At 38.9% G+C, this 21807-nt stretch overlaps 1 protein-coding gene across 10 annotated transcripts in view; it reads right to left on the reverse strand.

The window, feature by feature from the left end:
- Positions 1–21807, reverse strand: part of PRRC2C (proline rich coiled-coil 2C) — a 127021-nt gene that overhangs the window by 60247 nt on the left and 44967 nt on the right. For all 10 annotated transcript variants that reach the window (XM_039459878.2, XM_039459881.2, XM_039459879.2 and 7 more), the window contains exons 7-15: positions 16497–16579; positions 15391–15524; positions 15223–15310; positions 13807–13951; positions 10905–10958; positions 5305–5923; positions 2710–2879; positions 2047–2296; positions 532–742 (exon numbers count right to left, since the gene is read on the reverse strand). In XM_039459878.2, the coding sequence (XP_039315812.1) occupies positions 532–742; positions 2047–2296; positions 2710–2879; positions 5305–5923; positions 10905–10958; positions 13807–13951; positions 15223–15310; positions 15391–15524; positions 16497–16579 (1754 nt within the window). The remainder of the gene's footprint in view (positions 1–531; positions 743–2046; positions 2297–2709; positions 2880–5304; positions 5924–10904; positions 10959–13806; positions 13952–15222; positions 15311–15390; positions 15525–16496; positions 16580–21807) is intronic.

Here is a 21807-nt window from a genome sequence, read left to right on the forward strand (position 1 = left end):
AGTGGCTGCACATGGTGGCTCACGCCTGTAATCCCAGCACTTTGGGAGGTCAAGGCTGGCAGACTGCTTGAGCCCAGGAGTTCAAGACCAGCCTATCAACATGGCAAAATGCCATCTCTACAAAAAATATACAGATTAGCCGGGTGTGGTGGTGCACGCGTGTAGTCTCAAACTACTTGAGAAGCTGAGGTGAGCGGATCACTTGAGTCTAAGAGGTGAAGGCTGCAGTGAGCCAAGATTGTATCACTGCACTCCAGGTGAATAACAGAACAAGTTCCTATTTCAAGAAAACCCTGCCAATTTCAACATCTACTACTAAATAACAGCATACAATTCAGTACAGAACCATGTTACAAAATGCCCTAATGAATACAGAGAATATATCCAAAGAGTAAGTCTAATATGCTAAATTAAATAGAAGAAAACAGATTTATGGTTCCGTCCTTAAATTGGAATGATCTTCAGAAACACCACAGTTTTCCTATTACCAAAATATTCTGTATAGTCTATTAAATTGAAATAATTTATTACCTTATATCCTCAGGCTCTTCTGTTGCTTTGGGAGTAGTTGCTTGTTGAGGCTCAGCATGAGGATAGGGATCTGACCCCCACAGCATACGAGGCTCAGAAAGGGAAATTGCATGATCTCTTGTAGATCGAGCTATATGCTCAAATGACTCAGAATTGTTTGGTGACCCTTCCATCTGGTCTCTTCTCATTAATGGTTTAGGAGGAATCATTCCTGTAACAAAAGTTCAGAAAAAAATTAAATGAGGATTTTGAAAAATGAAAGAAACAAAACATGATAGACATAGAATACGGATTATTGTTACATGGAATTCTCCATATTAAAATTATTTTTTTCGTACAGTAAAAGATTGGTGGAAATTATGTAAGGGTTCTGTGAATGAGATTTTATCACTGCTGTTAAATAAAGATTGCACTTAAAAACTGAGGAAGCAAAATAAGCAAAATCACAATGGCAGCCTGTTTTACTTCAAAAGAAATATGTGTATAAAAATCAGATACCAAGTATTATGACTGGAGATCAATACAAACATTATATATTATACCGTGATAACTTTCAGAGAAAATTCTTTTTCTGGATTCCATTAACCTACCTTAGTTGGTCAATATTTTACAAAATATGGCACTTAAATTTCCAAATACCAGTATAAATTTAAAATTTAAAACATGATTTGTGATCAGCTTATCATCCCTAAATTTTTCTCTGTAACATGCTGGTAACAGAGTAACTAGATTTATTCTGATAGATTCCATAAAAGACTGCTAATTCACTTGTTTTTTTTCCCTTAACCTATAAGGAAATTTCAGTGTTAGGCTGGTAAATGATAGAGGAGGAACTTCAAAGGAATATATATAACATATGAACAAAAGTAAAATGCTGAAAACACTTTAAAGAACAAAAAAAAACAACGTAGCCAATAACAAACATTGCTAATAAGACAAAGAATTATTTCCATCTAAAAAGTTTTAAATAATACTTACAAAACAGAAACAAACTAATAATTTGTTCTTTTGTTTGTTTGTTTGTTTGTTTGTTTTTTGAGACGGAGTTTCGCTCGTTACCCAGGCTGGAGTGCAATGGCGCGATCTCGGCTCACCACAACCTCCGCCTCCTGGGTTCAGGCAATTCTCCTGCCTCAGCCTCCTGAGTAACTGGGATTACAGGCACGCGCCACCATGCCCAGCTAATTTTTTTTTGTATTTTTAGTAGAGACGGGGTTTCACCATGTTGACCAGGATGGTCTCAATCTCTTGACCTCGTGATCCATCTGCCTCGGCCTCCCAAAGTGCTGGGTTTACAGGCTTGAGCCACCACACCTGGCAATAATTTGTTCTTGACACATAGGAGATATGAGTGTCAGACATTTAATTACTTGATGCTGAAAGTTACATAATTTTCTGATTAAAAATCTAGAGGTTTAAGTTTTTCCTAGATTACAACTCTCAAAGGAACTGAAACTAAAAGCAGGGAAAAAACAATTTTGATCCTGTAAAACTATAAATACAAATTCAACTGACCAGGATGAATGGGTGGAATATCCATAGCAGGTCTTCCTGAAATCATTCGAGGATCCATGTAGGACTGCATCATGAGCCACCTTGGATCAAAACCCATAGAAGCCAAATGCTGAGGGTGAGGCTGCATGGGCTGATAAAGAGGTCTGTGTGGTGGAGGAGGGACAGTACCACTGGATGGCTGTGAAGGAACAGTCTGTGGAAGTACACCTTGCTGTTGCTGCTGCTGCCACTGCTGCTGTTTCATCTGTTCCTGAAAAAGTAAGATCCGGTATCTTGAGATTTTAGTCCCACATGATAAATTAATATCACAAAATAATGGCCTGTTCTGAATCCTTGAAGGAAAATTAAGAGTTCAAAAGATATTTAACAGTTAGAGTTGGCAAAAGACTGAAAGATGAACTACAACATTTTATCTTTTACTCAAGTACTGTATAATCTATTTTCTAAAAATGGAAGATGGTGCGTATAAATGGGGCAGAAGATAAAAAGGAATGACACAAAAGGTCAAGGTTAAACCCACACTAACTTTTATTTACAAGGAAAAAGAATTTCAAGGGAACTTTGTGTGCTTTATGCATTATAAGTTTTACGTCTAATTTCCCAGATGATTGCATAATAAACCATTTCAATCACACATACATGATATAGTATTTTTATCATTACCTGCTGCCGCTGGAATCGTGGTGGTAAAGACTTCTGAAACTGTTTGAAATAGCCAGATAATACAGCCGGACGAGGTTGAGATCCTGATTCTGGTTCTGTTTCATGCACCACTGGTGTGGCTTCCTTTTCACTGCGATTGCTGTCTTGTCTAGTGAAAATAGGTTCCTCCTCTGCCCAAAGAAAAGGTGAAGGTAACAGTATTCATCTATGACACTTATCAAACACATATTTACACTAGAATAAAATAGACTGGGGTATAATAAAAGTTAATGAGGAAGAAAGTATCTGACATCCCCAAACATTATTTTCTACTTTAACATTGGTAATTATCAATGAGGTAACATTAAGTTATCAAAACCTTAGGTTTCCTACAAGCTGCAATCTTAGAGATGGAAAGCAGAGATCCAAATGCTTCATCATATAAAAATCTATGTTTGATATATATTTTCAAAATAATGAAACATTTCCAACTCCACCAATTTTCCATTTGTTTCAATAAACAATGTAATTGTCAGTATTTACTGGTTGTTCATTAAAATCTATATGAAAACACAAATGGCCTATAAACACTTAAAAAAAAAGAGCATCTTGGTTTATTTTATTTAATGGATAAAGGGACTATTATCTGTAAGGAAAACTAATGAGTTTAAGCCTGAAGACAACAGAGTGATCATCAGTTATCTTCAAACATAATTAATTCTAGAATATGTCATTTGTCACAATTACAAAGCCATGCTTGTTACAAATTCTTTTCTCAAATGACTAGTAATAAATTTAAAATGGAAGTTTATCTCCCAATATAAAAGCATGCTGTTAAGAATCACAATTAACATTTTTATTGCCTGTATTACATTCAATATTAAGAATGCTGTAAAAGAGTGAGCAGATAATAGTGGTGTAAGACTGTAACAACAGCTACTCAGGAGGCTGAGGTGGGAGGATCACTATAGCCTGGGCAACACAGCAAAAAAAAAAAAAAAAAAAAAAAAAAGTTGAAAAGGGAAAATAATATATTGGAGAAAAAAGAGCCATATAGGCACTGACTTTAAAATCTCATGTGTCTTGAGAACATCTTAGTATTAAAACAAACAAAAAAACTTGTATGTGTCTAGTATCAGAATTGAGGGAAAAAAAATTATGGGTACATCTCACTGATAAGCTAAGCTAAAATTAAACTGCCATGAGACAGAAGATATAAAATGTGAATGAAAATAAAGGCACAAATAAAATGTATTAAACTAAGATAATGTTTTCCTTTCTCTTATAAACACTTTATTTCACTATTTTGGTATTATGAGCAATATTCCTAAGTACTTATGTAATATAAGTCCACTATCAATAGCAAAGTATCTCTAGATTGGTTAACATGGAAAAAAAAAAATCTGAAATCTTACAGTCTTAACAAATGATCCATGCAGGTTTTATTTCATTAAAATAAAAAAAGATAAAATACTCATACTCTCATAGCTATATTAAGAGCCAAGTTTGAAGGTAATCCTGAATATAAATAAAAACTTTATTTTAAAAAACACATTCTTTTTTTTCTTTTTTTGAGACGGAATTTCACTCTTGTTACCCAGTCTGGAGTGCAATGGCACCATCTCGGCTCACCGCAACCTCCGCCTCTTGGGTTCAGGCAATTCTCCTGCCTCAACCTCCTGAGTAGCTGGGATTACAGGCATGCGCCACCATGCCCAGCTAATGTTTTGTATTTTTAGTAGAGACGGGGTTTCACTATGTTGACCAGGATGGTCTCGATCTCTTGACCTTGTGATCCACCCGCCTCGGCCTCCCAAAGTGCTGGGATTACAGGTTTGAGCCACCGCGCCCGGCCACATTCTTATTATTTTAAGCAACAGTGCCTTGTAGAAAAAGAGCATGAGATGTCAAGTTAGAAAAGTTATAGTATTTCCGTATCAGAAAATACACTGAAATAAAACTGCATTTCTATTTTAACTCAAGTCATTCAAATTAAACTTTAATTTTGCCAAGGCTTTATACTATATTTGAATGCCATTAATTAGTCTATAAGCCGACTTGGAGAAGAACAAAAAAGTTGATTAAATCTAGAAAAATAATTTTTTTTTAAAAAGTGTAATTACTCCAGGAAACTACAGTCTAATGGCATATCAACTACACCATGGAAGCTTGCATGTTTAAACCGGTAGAACAGCAAACCTGAAATTATGAACTGGTACAGTCATTTAATTATGATAATCCAACATTCTCATTAAGCTCCATGCCAGTTCAGTTTCAGAGGTAGTAATATATGTTAACAAATGAGACTGTGCTTAAATGTCTTGGAGTCAGAAAAAAGCAGAGGGAGAGTCAGTATATGTGACTATGAAGCCAATGCAATTCTGCAGATAAAACAGAAATAAAGCTCATCTAATAACTAAGAAACACTTCAGGGATGTCTGTTCATATATAAAATTAGAAAACATGGCTCTAGCGCGTATTTTGTACTGGAAATGGTATCATAAAACAATTGCTTTTATTCTGATTACATATATTTAAAATACACAACGCCCAAACTGTAACCAACATAGAGCTCTTTGTAAAATTTATAAAAGAGAATGAACAAGACTATCATACCTTTGTTACAGCTGTTTTCACTTTCTTGTTTTTCTGCTGTGGGCTCTAAATTAGGTTCTCTGGGTTCGATTTTCTCCTCTAATTTCTCCCTTTCCTTCTCCAGCTCACATTCCTTTCCCTGTTCTTTTATCTTTTGTAGTTCTTTTTCCTTTTCCTTCTGCCGTTCTAGTTCTCGGTCTTTTTCTTGCTTTCTTTCCTTCTCCATTTCTCTTTGTTTTTCCTGCTCCTTCTCCAGCTCTTTCTCCTTTTCCTGCTGCCTCTCCCTTTCTTTTTCCCTCTCCTTCTCTCGCTCCTGTTCTTGCTCTTTTTCAAGTTCTTTTTCACGCTCCCTTTCTTTTTCTCTCTCCTTTTCCCTAATTTCCTCTGGAGATGGTTGTTTTTCCAGTATGCCAAGCTTCTCATCCAACCGTTTCAGTTTCTCTGCACAAGCCGCCTTCCTCTGTTCTTCCATTCTTCGCTCTTCCTCTTCACGCCGTTTACGAGCACGTTCTACTGCCGCAGAAATTTCTGACTGTTGTCTTCGTCTTTGCTTCCATATTTCATCTTCATCAGCTACTTGCTGCTTAGAAGGAAAGGGGCCTGGTCTTCCAGGTACTGCCTGTCTGTCTGGTGGTGGATGCTGAAACATTGAAGTATCAGATCTGAGTGTGACAATTTATTTCCGACTAACACTGGGTATCAGGCACGGAGAAGAAGAAAAAAACCCCACACAAGTATCAGAAATTTCTCTAAGGAACATATTAAAATGAAAACACATAGATGGGAAATATATCTAGATAATTCACCAAACTAAGACCAGAATAATTAATCCAGCTGTCCAACGTTTACTGAATATGTACCTATTTATTGACATTGTTGCTCATTCATTATTTGTTGAATAAAATTAGAAGCACGACAGTACATCTCAAAATCTAAATTTAGAGACAAAGGAAATATAGCATGAATGGTTTAGAAGCAGCTGCCAGAGCTGGAATGCCTAAGAGAGAGAAATGAAGATATTAAATATAGAAAATAATGGCATGTGAGCCCTGAGAAAATTAAGGTACACCTACAGGTGAAAAGTACAGAGCCAAAGAAGCAAAGTGAAAAAGACAGAGCTGTAATGATACACCAAAGGAGAAGAAATTCCTACAACTTGGTCTGGGTGAAGAAATCTCTATCTTTAGACTGAAAGATTCAGAAAACCGTATCTAGAACCCATAGTGGAGAATGGGATGATCACCTGAAAGATCCAAGTTTCAATGACTAAATTTTCATTAATGTGTTAGAAAACAACGACAACAAGGTTTAAAATCACTGCTTGCCAAAAAAATAAAAGTGATTTTAAAAAGTTTTTTAACATATTGATTTGAAAAGCTACTAGGGTGAAGAAATCTTAAAATCCCTATGTAACCCAGCTGGAATGCTTACAAAAGATTAAACAATTGTACAATAAAAACACTTGACTGAATATTGTTTCAAATGAACGCACTACCATTTACTAATAGTTCTATCATATGCAAACTACTCTTTGGTGCAGTTTCTTCGTCAACAGCTCAGAGATAGCTGAAAAACCAAGTATCTAAGTACCTACTTTATACAACTAATTTCCTAGAAGTACAATTTACCTAAAACGTGCTGCACATATTTTAAGTGTATAGTTACTGGAGAGTTTGGACAAATGATACACCTATGTAATCACTGCTCCAACCCAGACAGAACATTTTCATCACTCCGCTGGCTCCGCCTGTGACCCCAAGCACCCCAACCCTAACCCTGAGTAGTTTTGCTTGTCCTAGAATTTCATATAGATATATACAATTATATTCTCTTTTGTGCTAGCTTCTTTTGTTCAATATAACGGCCTTGAGGGTTTTTTTATGTATGAGTAGTTTGCTCCATTTTACTGCTGGATAGTATTCCATTGTGAGCATGTTGCTTCATGTATGATAGACAAGTGGGTTGCTTCCAGTTTTTAAACTATGACTAAAACAGCTATGAACATTCATGCATATGTCTTTGTGTAAATGTATGTTTTCGTGTTAGATAAACAGCTAGAAGTGGAAATCCTGTGTCGTATGGTAAATATATATTTCATTTACAAGAAACTGCCAAACTGTTTTTCAAAGTTGTTATAAGGTTTTCCAATGTATAAGAGTGCCAGCTGCTCTACACATCCCTGCCAACACATGGTGTCATCAGTCTTTAATTTTGGCTCTGTAGTAAAATCTCAGTGGTTTTAACTTGCACTTCTCTAATAAGATATTGAAGATTTTTCCATGTACATACTAAAGATTCTTACATTTTCTTTTTGAGAAACAAATGTTCAAGTCTTTTTATTTAACTATTTATTTATCTTATTATTCAGTTATAAAGTATTTTTATATATATATACACACACATATCTCCCAGGCTAGACATGGTGGCTCACACCTGTAATCTCAGCACTTTGGGAGGCCAAGGCAGGAGAACTGCTTGAACTCAGGAGTTCAAGACTAGCCAGGGCAACATATCGAAACCCCATCTCTACGAAAAATGTAAAAATATTAGCTGGGCATAGTGGAGCGAGCCTGTGTTCTCAGCTACTTGGTGGGCTAAGGCAGGAGATTGCTTGAGTCAGGATCTCAGTGAGCTGACACTGTGCTCCAGCCTGGGCAACAGAGTGAGGCCCTGTTACAAAAAAAAAAAAAAAAAAAAAATGCCCAGATACAAGTCCTTTGTCAGATGTATTAAGAATATTTTTTTCTGTAACGTATCTTTGCATTTTTGGGGAGACGTTCTTCAAAGTCCAACTGACCAATTGCTTTTCCTTTCTAATTCATGGCCAAGGTCTTATTTATCTAAGAAAACTTTGTCAGCCCCAAGTTTATGAACATCTGATCTTCTATACGTTTTTCTAGATGTTTTAGTTTTAGCTTCTGGGTATACAGAAATGCTATAAAGAGCTTTCAGTGGTTAAGAGGACAGGGGTTGCTGGAAATGACAGTGATGGTTGTGACATGTACAGCTATTACAGTACGGTGATTAGAGAAGGTCTGCAGACCCTGATCATGACAAGGATTTCAGGAAAAGAAAACCTGCTAGCTAGAAAGAATAAGTAAAACAAGTCAAGAAGAGCAATGCATATGTGTTGAGAACAGCAGATGAAGTTAGAAAAGTAGACAGAGACCTGAAAGATCCTGAGAAGGACCTGAGCAAGGAGTAATGGACCTAACACATAGTTTTAAAAAAATAACAGCTACTACAGGAGACTAAGGGATGAAGGTGGCAAGTGAGCAGGCAGCATAAGAGAAAAGCAGTATTTATCAAGAACTCATTCCAATAGTTCAAAGGAAATATAAGAGGTGGTAGCAAGTAGTCACTATACATTGTGAAGGTAGAGGTGACAATTTGCTGATAAACAAAGCTGGATGTAGGGTAAAAAAAGAAGGAGGAGTTAAGAGTCATTTCTAAGTTTCAGCCTTAGCAAAATGTGAATGATAATGCCATTACCTGAAATGGGAAAGACAGGAGAAGCAGCACTATGCATATGTAGGGTAAGTGGGGGTGTACATTATGGCTTGGACATATTTGAGCTGTTTATTAGAGACCCCAGTGGAGATGCTGATTGTTGAATATATGACTCTTAAAAGTGAGGACAAAGCTTTTAGGACTAAATGTACATTTGAATGCTATCAGCGCATAGAAGACATCCCCAAGGAAAAGGATACAGACTTTTAAAAAGGACTGAGAACAAGGCTGAGTCCTCCAACACTCGAGGTGCAGGAGACCCAGAAGAAACACAAAGTAAAGAAAACAAAACAGTGAGGTGTCTCAGATGCAAACAGAAAAAAGTGTTTTAAGCATAGGCGAGGATGATAGCTAAAGTCTGTAAGTCCAGCACTTTGGGAGGTTGAGGTGGTTTGCCTGAGCCTAGTAGTTTGAGACCACCCTGGGCATGATGGTGAGACTCTGTCTCTGCGAAAAATTAGCCTGGTGTCGTGGTCTGTACCTGTAGTCCCAGCTGCTGGAGAGGAGGTGAGAGGACCCCTTGAGTCCAGGAGTCCAGGCGGCAGTGAGCTATGATTACACACACCACTGCACTCCAGCCTGGGCCACAAAGCAAGTCCCGTCTCTAAAAATATATGTATATACAAAAGAAGTATGGAGAAATCAACTATGTCAATGATGCAGCTGAGATTTAAATAAGATGAAGGAGCCGGGCGCGGTGGCTCAAGCCTGTAATCCCAGCACTTTGGGAGGCCGAGGCGGGTGGATCACGAGGTCGAGAGATCGAGACCATCCTGGTCAACATGGTGAAACCCCGTCTCTACTAAAAATACAAAAAACTAGCTGGGCATCGTGGCGCGTGCCTGTAATCCCAGCTACTCAGGAGGCTGAGGCAGGAGAATTGCCTGAGCCCAGGAGGCGGAGGTTGCGGTGAGCCACGATCGCGCCATTGCACTCCAGCCTGGGAAACGAGCGAAACTCCGTCTCAAAAAAAAAATAAATAAATAAATAAATAAGATGAAGGCAAGAAAACTGAATTTGTCAAGATGGAAGTCATCATTGACTCTGATAATAATAGTTTCAAAGGGAAATGAAAGCATGCCTGGAGAGGGTTAATGAGAGAATAAGCAGCAAAAGACAGTAAATGTAAATAGTTCACAAAAAGAATTTCACCAACTGTGCAAACAGGCCGCTTGCGTGGTGGCTCACAGCTGTGATCCAAGCACTTTGGAGGCCAAGGTGAGCGGATCACCTGAGGTCAGGAGTTCAAGACCAGCCTGACCAACATGGTGAAACCCTGCCTTTAAAAAAAAATAATAATAATAAAAATAAATAAATAAATAAGAATTTCACTCTGATGGAGAACAGAGAAACAGGGCAGACACTGCAATGGCATGGAAGGTAGCAGGGTACAGTAACGTTGAGAGGGGATTTTGTGAAGTTTTTTGTTTTTCTTAAAAGATGAGAAATAGCACTATCATAAGTGCAAAAGGATACAAGGAACAAAGTTAAAAAGTGTCCTTAGCAGCAAGGACAATAGGAAGAAAAGTATATGGGCAATGAAATGAAAAAAAGTTATCTCCTAGATGCTTCTTATTTTCTTAGTGAAACTTGGAGCATGCTTATCAACTGAGAATGAAAATGAAAAAAAGATGAAAGAGTAAGACATGTTAAGAGTCACAAGGTAGAAAGTCAGTAACTGTTCATAAAAGTTTTAAATAGCCGGGCGCGGTGGCTCAAGCCTGTAATCCCAGCACTTTGGGAGGTCGAGGCGGGTGGATCACAAGGTCGAGAGATCGAGACCAACCTGGTCAACATGGTGAAACCCCATCTCTACTAAAAATACAAAAAATTAGCTGGGCATGGTGGCGCGTGCCTGTAATCCCAGCTACTCAGGAGGCTGAGACAGGAGAATTGCCTGAACCCAGGAGGCGGAGGTTGTGGTGAGCCGAGATCGCGCCATTGCACTCCAGCCTGGGTAACAAGAGTGAAACTCCGTCTCAAAAAAAAAAAAAAAAAAAAAAAAAAAAAAAAAAAAGTTTTAAATAAAAAATATGGTACCTTTCCACCAAAACAAAACAAAAGGTCAAATAAAACATATAAACCATAAACAAGCAATGGTTAAAATTTACCTGCTGTGCAAGCAACTTTGGAGGTGGTGGCAGATGTGAAGACGTTCCACGTTCCTATTATAAATAAAAAATTATTATTATTATTATTATTATTATTTTGGAGACATTCATGCTCTGTTGCCCATGATGAATACAGTGTGGCATGATCTTGGCTCACTGAAACCTCTGTCTCCCAGGGCCAAGTGATTCTCATGCCTCAGCCTCCGGAGTACCTGGGATTACAGGTGTGTGTCACCATGCCCAGCTAATTTTGCATTTTTAGTAGAGACAGGGTTTCACCATGTTGGCCATGCTAGTCTCGAACTCCTGACCTCAAGTGATCTGCCTGCCTCAGCCTGCCAAGTGCTGGAATTACAGGCATGAGCCACCACACCAGCCTGAAAGATTACTTAAAAATAACCATATAAAAACAAATATATCAGCCAGGCTCAGTGGCTCACACCTGTAATCCCAACATTTTGGGAGGCTGAGGTGGGAGGGTCGCCTGAGGTCACGAGTTTGAGACCAGCCAGGCCAACATGGTGAAAACCTGTCTCTACTAAAAATAAAAAAATTAGACGAGTGTGGTGGCAGGTGCCTTTAATCTCACCTATTTGGGAGGCTGAGGCAGGAGGACTGCCTGAACCCAGGAGGCAGAGGTGGCAATGAGCCGAGATCCCGCCACTGCACTCCAGCCTGGGCAACAGAGCGAGAAAAAAAAAGGAAAAAGAAAAAGAAAAAAATACATCTACTAGAATACTTCTGAATGTACTGATTTTTTCAATGAGACCACAAGATTGCTAAATCATCTTTCTCCTTCTCCTTTTTTTAAATAAAAGCATCACTCATTCCAAGATTGCTTTCTATGGAATCACTCTGCCATTTCAACAGGGTTAGAATTTGAAATTCACTTCACAATAAAAATTTTAGCCAGCCGTAGTGGCTCACGCCTATAATCCCAGCATTTTGGGAGGCTGAGGTGCGTGGATCACTTGAGGCCAGGAGTTCAAGACCAGCCTGGCCAACATGGTGAAACCCTGTATCTACCTACTAAAAATACAAAAATTAGCTCGGTATAGTGGCGTACCACTGTAGTCCCAGCTAGTCGGGAGGCTGAGGCACAAGAATCACAAGAGCCCAGGAAGCGGAGGTTGCAGTAAGCCAAGATAGTGCAACCGCATTCAAGCCTGGGTGACAGAGCAAGACTCTGTCTCTGAAGGGGAAAAAAAAAAGAATTTTAGTCTAGCTGTTCTGGAATTCTGATCCAGAAAATCTGACTGAGGTGGCTAGATCACTTATTAGAGAGCTATACCTCTAATTACTAAATTGTATTTATGTAAGCACAATTCTTTGGCAAACTAAAAAAAGATTTATCTTAAAAAAAAAAATCAAAAACATTAATGAAACAAAACATATAGAACATTCACTTGCTAATATATATACCGCTGTCACAAATGAAGTCAAATATATCAAGACATATTCCATCTTTCCTCTATTCTTCCATGAAAAATTCTCGTTTCCCATTATGGCAGTAAGTAAAACATCACACAAAAATTTATTAAAATGTTATTTGAAAAATTCTTCTTTTTCACACTCATAAACTTATTCTTCAATGAATCATCAATGCCTTAAGATTAAAATGCTTGTAGAGCATACATCTTTTTAAATTTTTAAAATTTTTTTCAGACAGAGTCTTGCCTTGTCACCAGCCAGGAAGGCAGTGGTGTGATCTAGGCTCACTATAACCTCTGCCTCCCAGGTTCAAGTGATTCCCCTGCCTCAGCCTCCCCAGTAGCTGGGACTACAGGTGTGTATGTACCACCATACCCGGCTAATTTTTTTTGTATTTTAGTAGAGACAGGTTTTACCATGTTAGCCAGGATGGTCTTAATCTCCTGACCTCGTGATCCGCCCACCTCAGCCTCCCAAAGTGTTAGGATTACAGGCATAAGCCACTGCACCCGGCTTACATTTTTACCAAGTGGTTCTTACACAGTTCTCTTGCCTCTCTCCCATATCAGACTACTTAAAATTTCCTGAATGTACCATGTTTTCTTATACTTCTCTATATGTATTTCCACTGCTTGGAAAAGCTATATTACTCGTGTATACTGGCTGATTCATGCTTAAGAATTAGCTCAAGTACTTAGTCTTCAACAACCTTCTGCCTTAAATGAATTCTTGAAGAACTTATTTTGTATCCTCTATGATTACAAGACTTAGCACACTGTAACTGCTGCTTATTGACTTTTTCCTTTCAAAGAAACTGTTAGCTACCTTTCAGTCCTCGGAAGGGACAAGTTCCTCCATTGATTTTGTATGAATCCAACAAATTAACACTAACTATACTGATTCTTTAATGAAGAGATGAGTGGACTCCCTTTAAGATACCCCTTTTTATTCCCAGTTTACCATGGTTGCAATTCTTGCAACCATTTACCAGCTCAGAAGTGGGATCAAATATATCTGTTGCACACACATTTCCCTTCATTCATAACATTCTTCAAAATGATTCAGACTTAGATCTCCCTATTCACCATGTGTGACTTCACTACAGTGTACCAGTTCACACAAAAAGACTGACTAGTATTTAAGTATTCAATAAACCACAGAACACTTCAGCAATGTTTATTTTAGAAAAATGTTATCCCTTCACTTTGTTATGACTTAGCTATATCGTAAGGTGAAAAAAGTGAAGCTTTAGTTTTTACTTTATAATTTTAGCTAGTGCATTGATAATTCCTACTCGTATACAATAAAAACTATGATTGATCCAGGACTATTCAAGAAAAAACACACAGTTCTCTTATTTCTAAGTCCCATTCCACTCTACGATTAAGACTACTGTGGATACACAGTATTACATAGTAATTAGAAGAAGGAGATCCTTGCAGTAACAAGGATCTCCATGAGTCCAACAAACCTGATTAAATGGAGGCCCTTTCCCATAGGGGCCTTTTGCTACTGGTGGTTGGGCAGGTATTTGAGAAGATGACTTAGTGTTGGAAACTTCATCTGCTTCCTTTTTGTTTTCATTGTTTTCAGAGGCTTTTGAACCTTGATCCTCACTGAAAAATCAAAATGCAGAAAAAATAAAATGGACCAACTGTATCATAAGTACATATATTTTTTTTTCACAATTAAAAAAACTTCTGTATGGTTTCTGGGGGGAACCGTATTCAGGAATGAGAAGGGTGTGTGACCTACTAGTGGTAATTCGTTCATTCAATAAATATATACTATGAAAGTACAATACAGTAGTTGTCAAATCTAAACACATGTATCAGACATATATCCTGGCAAAAGAATATAATCACATAATTTTCTATGTCCTCTACCCAAGAAATATAATCCAAATGTAACTGGGTAACATTGGAATTACTATTTAACTGTATTCTAATTTACTCTGATTTAATAAAAAGATAAATCAAACTACAGTATTTTTTAAAGCCTACAACAAACCACAGGTATCTCTCAAATGATTATAAAAAAATTGTCCTAATGCCATAACTGAAAAATTATACCAAATGTGCTTACAAACTTCTGTATATTTTAAAAACTCAACTTTTATGATCTATAACCCATATATTCCTGACTGGTACTCCAATAATCCAGAATAAAGGAAAAAGAAATAAAAAGCTCCCTGTTTTCCAAGGCCCTAATGCAGTTTAGTAAGTTTTAAGAAATCAAGGCCCTGAAGTAGCTGTAGTAACCCAAGGAATTAATCTCCAATTTTGTAAAAATGGATCAGGTCAAGCAAGTAACACTTTAAAATGGTCCCTTATACCAATTCTCAAAAGATCTCCAAACTAGGTGCCAAGCATCTAAATATCCTTTTTCCGCTGTCACCCAGACTGGACTACAGTGGCGTCACTTCAGCTCACTGCAAACTCCGCCTCCTGGATTCAAGTGATTCTCCTGCCTCAGCCTAAGTAGCTGGGATTACAGTCGTGCACCATCACAACTGGCTAATTTTTGAATTTTTAGTACAGACAGGGTTTCACCATTTTGGCCACGCTGGTCTCAAAACTCCTGACTTCAAGTGGGTCTGCCTGTCTTGGCCTCCCAAAATGCTGGGATTATAGGAATAAGCCACCACACCCAGCCCTAAGTATCTTTTCAATTCAACTATCTTGAGACACATCAAATTTTAATTCTTTGATTAGTTGTATACTGTATTACTCTAGCTCTTTAATCACCCTCTATTCAGTAAAACTTCTGAGAATATATAAATGCTATAAATAACCAACAATTGCCTATTATAAAGCCTCTCTGCCTAAGTAGCTAATATTGTATCAACAAATTCATACTGTTATTAGTAAAAGATGTCATAACTTACCTGTTATTCTCTTTAGGACTGTTACTTCCTTGCTCATCATCATCACTGAAATTCAGTTGCTCTGTATAATCTACTTCCATCTGAGCACCTATTAAATTAAGGAAAATTCAGACTGAGTGCTGGAAAACATCTAACAATTTAAAGCATTTAATTAACTTTGCTTCTTACCTGCCCAACCTTCATCAGCTTCAGCATCTAGATTATCAAATTTATCAAGCTCCTTCAGTTCTGATGCACTAAGAATGGATGGGCGCTCAGGCTCAGAGGCCCATGAAGGAGGAGGGCCTCTTCCTCGAAGGCCTCTATGAAAGGCAGGTCATGGCGGGAAAAAATACAAAATTTTACTAAACCAGGAGAACACCAAAAGACTGGAATTTAGTTCATTTCAACATTAGTGTTTTCTACACCAAGATACACAAAATGTTCTGCGCTGACATGTATGAAGAAATTAATATTACAATAAATTATAGGATAATACATAAGTAAAAGCTGACAAAGTATTTAAGAATTCTCAAATATTTAAAATAAAACAAATATATGCTAAAGGATAACAATATGAATAGAACTAACTTCAAAACACATAACTTTAAGGAAAATATTTCAAGAGGATGTTGAAGTCTCACATATTAAGCAGAGAGAAAGAGAGAGAGAGAGAGAGAGAGAGAGAGAATAGGGAGTCCATAATATGAAAGGCAGAAGAGAAAAACATGTGTCATCAATTTTGGGGCCATGGTTTTCAGGGTTTTTCTGTTTGTTTGTTTTTGACACGGAGTCTTGCTCTGTTCCCCAGGCTGGAGTGCAGTGGTGTGATCTCGGCTCACTGCAACCTTGGCCTCCCGGGTTCAAGCAATTCTCCTGCTTCAGCCTCCCAAGTAGGTGGGATTATAGGAGCGTACCAACATGCCCAGCTAATTTTATATATATATGTATTTTTTTAGTACAGACTGGGTTTCACCATGTTGGCCAGGCTGGTCTGGAACTCCTGACCTCATGATTCGCCCTCCTTGGCTGCCAAAGGGCTGGAATTACAGACGTGGGCCACTGCACCTGGCCTGGTTTTCAGTTTTCAAAATCCTATGTAAATTAATTTAAACGCTTTAAAAAATGAATTATTTGAGTTCTGTCTTATAAGAATTAGCCAATTACTTATTAATGACAATTGTACTGTGAGGACAGAAAAACGATTAATCACACAACTCAAAATCACACAATCTATTTCACCTTTAGTAAATCTTAACAAACATATAAATCCTTTAATCATTTAATAACCTTACTTGTTTGTTTCAGATAAAGAAGGTGGGAATCTCATGGGACCATGTAGAGGAGGATATGCCATCCTCGGATACTGCTGAAACATCTGAATGAAGGAAACAAAAAATTATAAATTTAGCAACCCAGTTATTTAAAAAAAATTGTATCTGGGTCTAAGCCTGCAGTTATAATTTATAGAAATGATTATTAAAATGAATATTATTAATAAATTTTATCTGCTAGCATAGATTATCATTCATCCTAAATAGCAACCCATTTGCAAGACCAATGCCTTTACCAACTCTTTACAAACAGAATAACCAGGGCACATCATGAAAATATCTTCTGTATTAATAAAATTACATTAAAATAGCCATGTATTCACAAGATACGTACACACATGCACCCCAGCAAACAGCAAAGTGAAAATATTGAAAAACAAATAATGTAAGCCTTCCTCCTTAAGCAGAAGTAGAATAATTAGAGGCAGATTTGTAGATCGGGAGGACACCATCAGTCCCCAGCCCGAGGACCTCAAAAGAAAAAGGTCGGGGTGGGGGGGGGGGGAGAGGAACTCAGCTCAGATAAAATTAAGGGATAGTCCACAATCCAAGGAATTGAGGGAAAGGGGTGACAGGGAGCTACTTGGAAATTTTCTATGGATAGGGCATAGGTGAATTCTCAATCAAGTTAATGCACAGATGATCATTATAAACTGGTCCAGGTGAGTCAAGATGGCCGAATATACACAACTCCGGTGCACAACACCCAGCAAGAGAGAAGCAGAAATCGAGAGATCTCCTAGCTCCAACCGACGTACCAGGTACATTTCAACGGGTCTGGTTGGATGGTGAGCAAAGCCCAGGCAGGGCAGACTGAGGCAGGGAAGGGTGCCACTTCACCCAGAAAGTGCATCTGACCTGTGAGTCGGAGGCTCCACCTCTGGCACTCGGGTCCAAATACAGCACTTCCCCCAAAGCCTCAGCAATACACAAAATGGGATCTTTGCCAGTCAAGCGCCAGGAATTACAAGTGCAGAGTTGAATAATAATCCAGGACGGTGTTCCAGATTGGCGCACAGATCTAAGCAAACGCATAAGCCCATAAGGCGGCCGGGAGAGCCTGGGGACCCAGCTATCACCCCCTCCCCCTGCCCAGAGAGAGAGGGAGCCGAAAGTGGGAAAACAGACAGAGCAGCTGGGTGGCACTTCCCCCATGACCTGAGAAGGGGGAGCTGAAAGCTGGGAGACAGACAGTGCGGCTGGGCGGGTCCCCACCTTCCCCTACAAACCCCAGAGGGCTGAAGCACTAACTCTAGCAGGTTACACAGCCAGTCCATCAGTCTGAGCTGAGCCCTGAATGATCCAGTCCTGTGGAGGAAAGACACAACCCACCATTAAAGAGGTGAGATTAGGCGTCAGGTGTTAACAAAAAACACAGGAAGCCTAGGTAGCAACCAGAGGGTGTTCTTGATCACCCAGCAGTGCCTCCAGGTCAGCAGAAGAGGCAGGCCTAACCTCTCAGTGTAAACAAAGACACAGGAAGCCCATCTAGTAACCTGAAGGAGTCCCTAGAAACCCAGTAGCACCTCTGCTCCCTGAGATCACAGCCAGGTAAATCCACGAAGACGGGGAAAAAAAACAGCACAAAAAAGATAAAACCATCAAAGACCAGACACCTCTTCTCCTTCAAGGGATAAACAACTCCTTAACAACACAGGAACATGACCGAGAAAGAATGCGATGAATTGACAGAAATAGGCTTCAGAAGGTGGATAATAACAAACTTTTCTGAGCTAAAGGAACACGTTCTAACTCAATGCAAAGAAACCAAAAACATTTAAAAAAGGTTAGACAAGGCCGGGCGCGGTGGCTCAAGCCTGTAATCCCAGCACTTTGGGAGGCCGAGGCGGGTGGATCACGAGGTCGAGAGATCGAGACCATCCTGGTCAACATGGTGAAACCCCGTCTCTCCTAAAAATACAAAAAATTAGCTGGGCATGGTGGCACGTGCCTGTAATCCCAGCTACTTAGGAGGCTGAGGCAGGAGAATTGCCTGAGCCCAGGAGGCGGAGGTTGCGGTGAGCCGAGATCGCGCCATTGCACTCCAGCCTGGGTAACAAGAGCGAAACTCCGTCTCAAAAAAAAAAAAAGGTTAGACAAAATGCTAACTAGAATAACCAGCTTAGAGAAGACCATAAACGACTTGATGGAGCTGAAAAACACAGCATGAGAACTATTATGAAGTAAACAGAAGTTGTAAGAGCCGAATCAATCAAGCAGAAGAAAGGATATCAGAGATCAACTCAATGAAATAAAAAGAGAAGGCAAGACAAGAGAAAAAAGAGTGAAAAGAAATGAACAAAGCCTCCCAGAAATATGGGATTATACGAAAAAAGCTAATCTACGCTTGACTGGTGTACCTGTGACAGGGAGAATGAATCCGAACTGGAAAATACACTCCAGGATATTACCCAGAACTTCCCAAGCCTAGCAAGCCCGTCCAACATTCAAATTCAAGAAATACAGAGAACTCCACAAAGATATTCCTCAAGAAGAGCAACCCAAGGCACATAATCTTCAGATTCAGCAGGGTTGAAATGAAGGAAAAATGCTAATGGCAGGCAGAGAGAAAGATCAGGTCACCAACAGAAGGAAGCCAATAAGACTCACAGCGGATCTCTCAGCAGAAACCCTACAAGCCAGAAGAGAGTGGGGGCCAATATTCAACATCCTAAAGAAAAGAACTTTCAACCCAGAATATCATATCCCGCCAAACAAAGCTTCATAAGTGAAGGAGAAATAAAATCCTTTATGTACAAGCAATTACTGAGAGATTTTGTCACCACCAGATCTGCCCTACAAGCGCTTCTGAAAGAAATACTAAGCACGGAAAGAACAAGTACCAGCCATTGCAAAGCACACCAAACGGCAAGGACTAAAAATGCAGTAAAGAAAATGAGTCAATTAACGTGCAAAAAAACCAGCCAGTAACAAAATGGCAGGCTCGAATTCACACATGACAATATTAACATTATATGTAAACGGCCTAAATGCCCCAATCAAAAGACATAGACTGGCAAACTGGATTAAAAAGTCAAGATCCATCGGTGTGCTGTATTCAGGAAACCCATCTCACATACAAAGACACACATAGACTCAAAATAAAGGGATGGAGGAAGATTTACCAAGCAAATGGAGAACAAAAAAAAGCAGGGGTTATAATCCTAGTCTCTGATAAAACAGACTTCAAACCAACAAAGATCAAAAGAGACAAAGAAGGGATCTAAAACTGACACCCTATCATCAAAATTGAAAGAGCTAGAGGAGGAAGATCAAAACAACTCAAAAGCTAGCAGAAGACAAGAAATAACTAAGATCAGAGCAGAACTGGAGATAGAGACACAAAAAATTCCTTCCAAAATTCAATAAATCCAAGAGCTGGTTTTTTGAAAAGATCAACAAAAGAGACGGACTAGACAGACCAATAAAAAAGAAAAGAGAGAAGAATCGAATAGATGCGATAGAAAAAGATAAAGAGGATATCACCAATGATCCCAAAGAAATACAAACTACCATCAGAGATTACTACAAACAACTCTGTGCACATAAACTAGCAAACCAAGAAGCAATGGATAAATTCCTGGACACCTGTACTCTACCAAGACTAAACCAGGAGGAAGCTGAAACCTTGAATGGACCAATAGCAAGGGCTGAAGTTGAGGTAGCAATCAATAGCCTACCAACCAAAAAAAGTCCAGGTCCAAATCAGTTCACAGCCAAATTCCACAAAACATACAAAGAGGACCTAGTACCATTCCTTCTGAAACTGTATCAAACAATACAAAAGAGGGAATCCTCCCTAACTCATTGTATGAGACCAACATCATCCTGATACCAAAACTAGGCAGAGACTCAACTAAAAAACAAAACTTCAGGCCAATATCCATGAACATTGACACAAAAATCTTCAATAAAATACTGGCAAACCGAGGCCGGGCGCGATGTTGGTTCAAGCCTGTAATCCCAGCACTTTGGGAAGCCGAGGCAGGTGGATCACGAGGGCGAGAGATTGAGACCATATGGTCAACATGGTGAAACCCCGTCTCCACTAAAAATACAAAAAAAAAAAAAAAAAAAAAAAAATTAGCTGGGCATGGTGGCACATGCCTGTAATCCCAGCTACTCAGGAGGCTGAGGCAGGAGAAATGCTTGAACCCAGGAGGCGGAGGTTGCGGTGAGCCAAGATGGCGCCATTGCACTCCAGCCTGGGTAACGAGCGAAACTCTGTCTCAAAAAAAAAAAAAAAAAATACTGGCAAACCGAATGCAACAGCACATCAAAAAGCTTGATGATCAAGCAGATTTCAGCCGGAGGATGCAAGGCTGGTTCAACATGTGCAAGTCCATAAACGTAATCTATCACATAAATGGAACCAAAGATAAAAACCACATGATTATTATCTCAATAGATGCAGAGAAGGCCTTCAACAAAATTCAACAGCCCTTTATGCTAAAAACTCTCGATAAACTATCAACAGAATATATCATAAAATGATAAATGCTATTTATGACAAACCTACAGCCACTATCATACTGAACGGGCAAAAGTTGGAAGAATTCCCTTTGAAATCAGGCACTAGACAAAGATGCCCTCTCTCACCATTCCTATTCAATATAGTATTGGAAGTTCTAGCCAGAGCAATCAGGCAAGAAAAAGAAATAAAGGATATTCAATTAGGAAAGGAGGAAGTCAAACTGTCTCTATTTGCAGATGACATGATTGCATATTGAGAAGACCCCATCGTCTCAGCCCAAAATCTTCTCAAACTGATAAGCATCTTCAGCAAAGTCTCAGGATACAAAATCAACGTGCAAAAATCACAAGCACTCCTATATACAAATAAGAGACAAACAGAGAGCCAAATCAAGAGCAAACTCCCATTCACAATCGCTACAAAGAGAATAAAATACCTAGGAATACAACTAACAAAGAGGATGTAAAGGACCTCTTCAAGGAGAACTACAAACCACTGCTCAACGAAATAAGAGGGGACACAAACAGATGGAGAAACATTCCATGCTCATGGTTAGGAAGAATCAGTATCGTGAAAATGGCTATACTGCCCAAAGTAATTTACAGATTCAATGCTATCCCGCAGCAAGGTACCAATGACCGTCTTCACAGAACTGGAAAAAACCACTTCAAACTTCATATGGAATCACAAGAGAGCCCACATAGCCAAGACAATCCTAAGCAAAAAGAACAAAGCCGGAGGCATCACACTGCCAGGCTTCAAACTATACTACAAGACTGCAGTAATCAAAACAGCATG

Source organism: Saimiri boliviensis, chromosome 19 (assembly GCF_048565385.1).
Source record: "Saimiri boliviensis isolate mSaiBol1 chromosome 19, mSaiBol1.pri, whole genome shotgun sequence".
Taxonomy (NCBI): Eukaryota; Metazoa; Chordata; class Mammalia; order Primates; family Cebidae; genus Saimiri; species Saimiri boliviensis.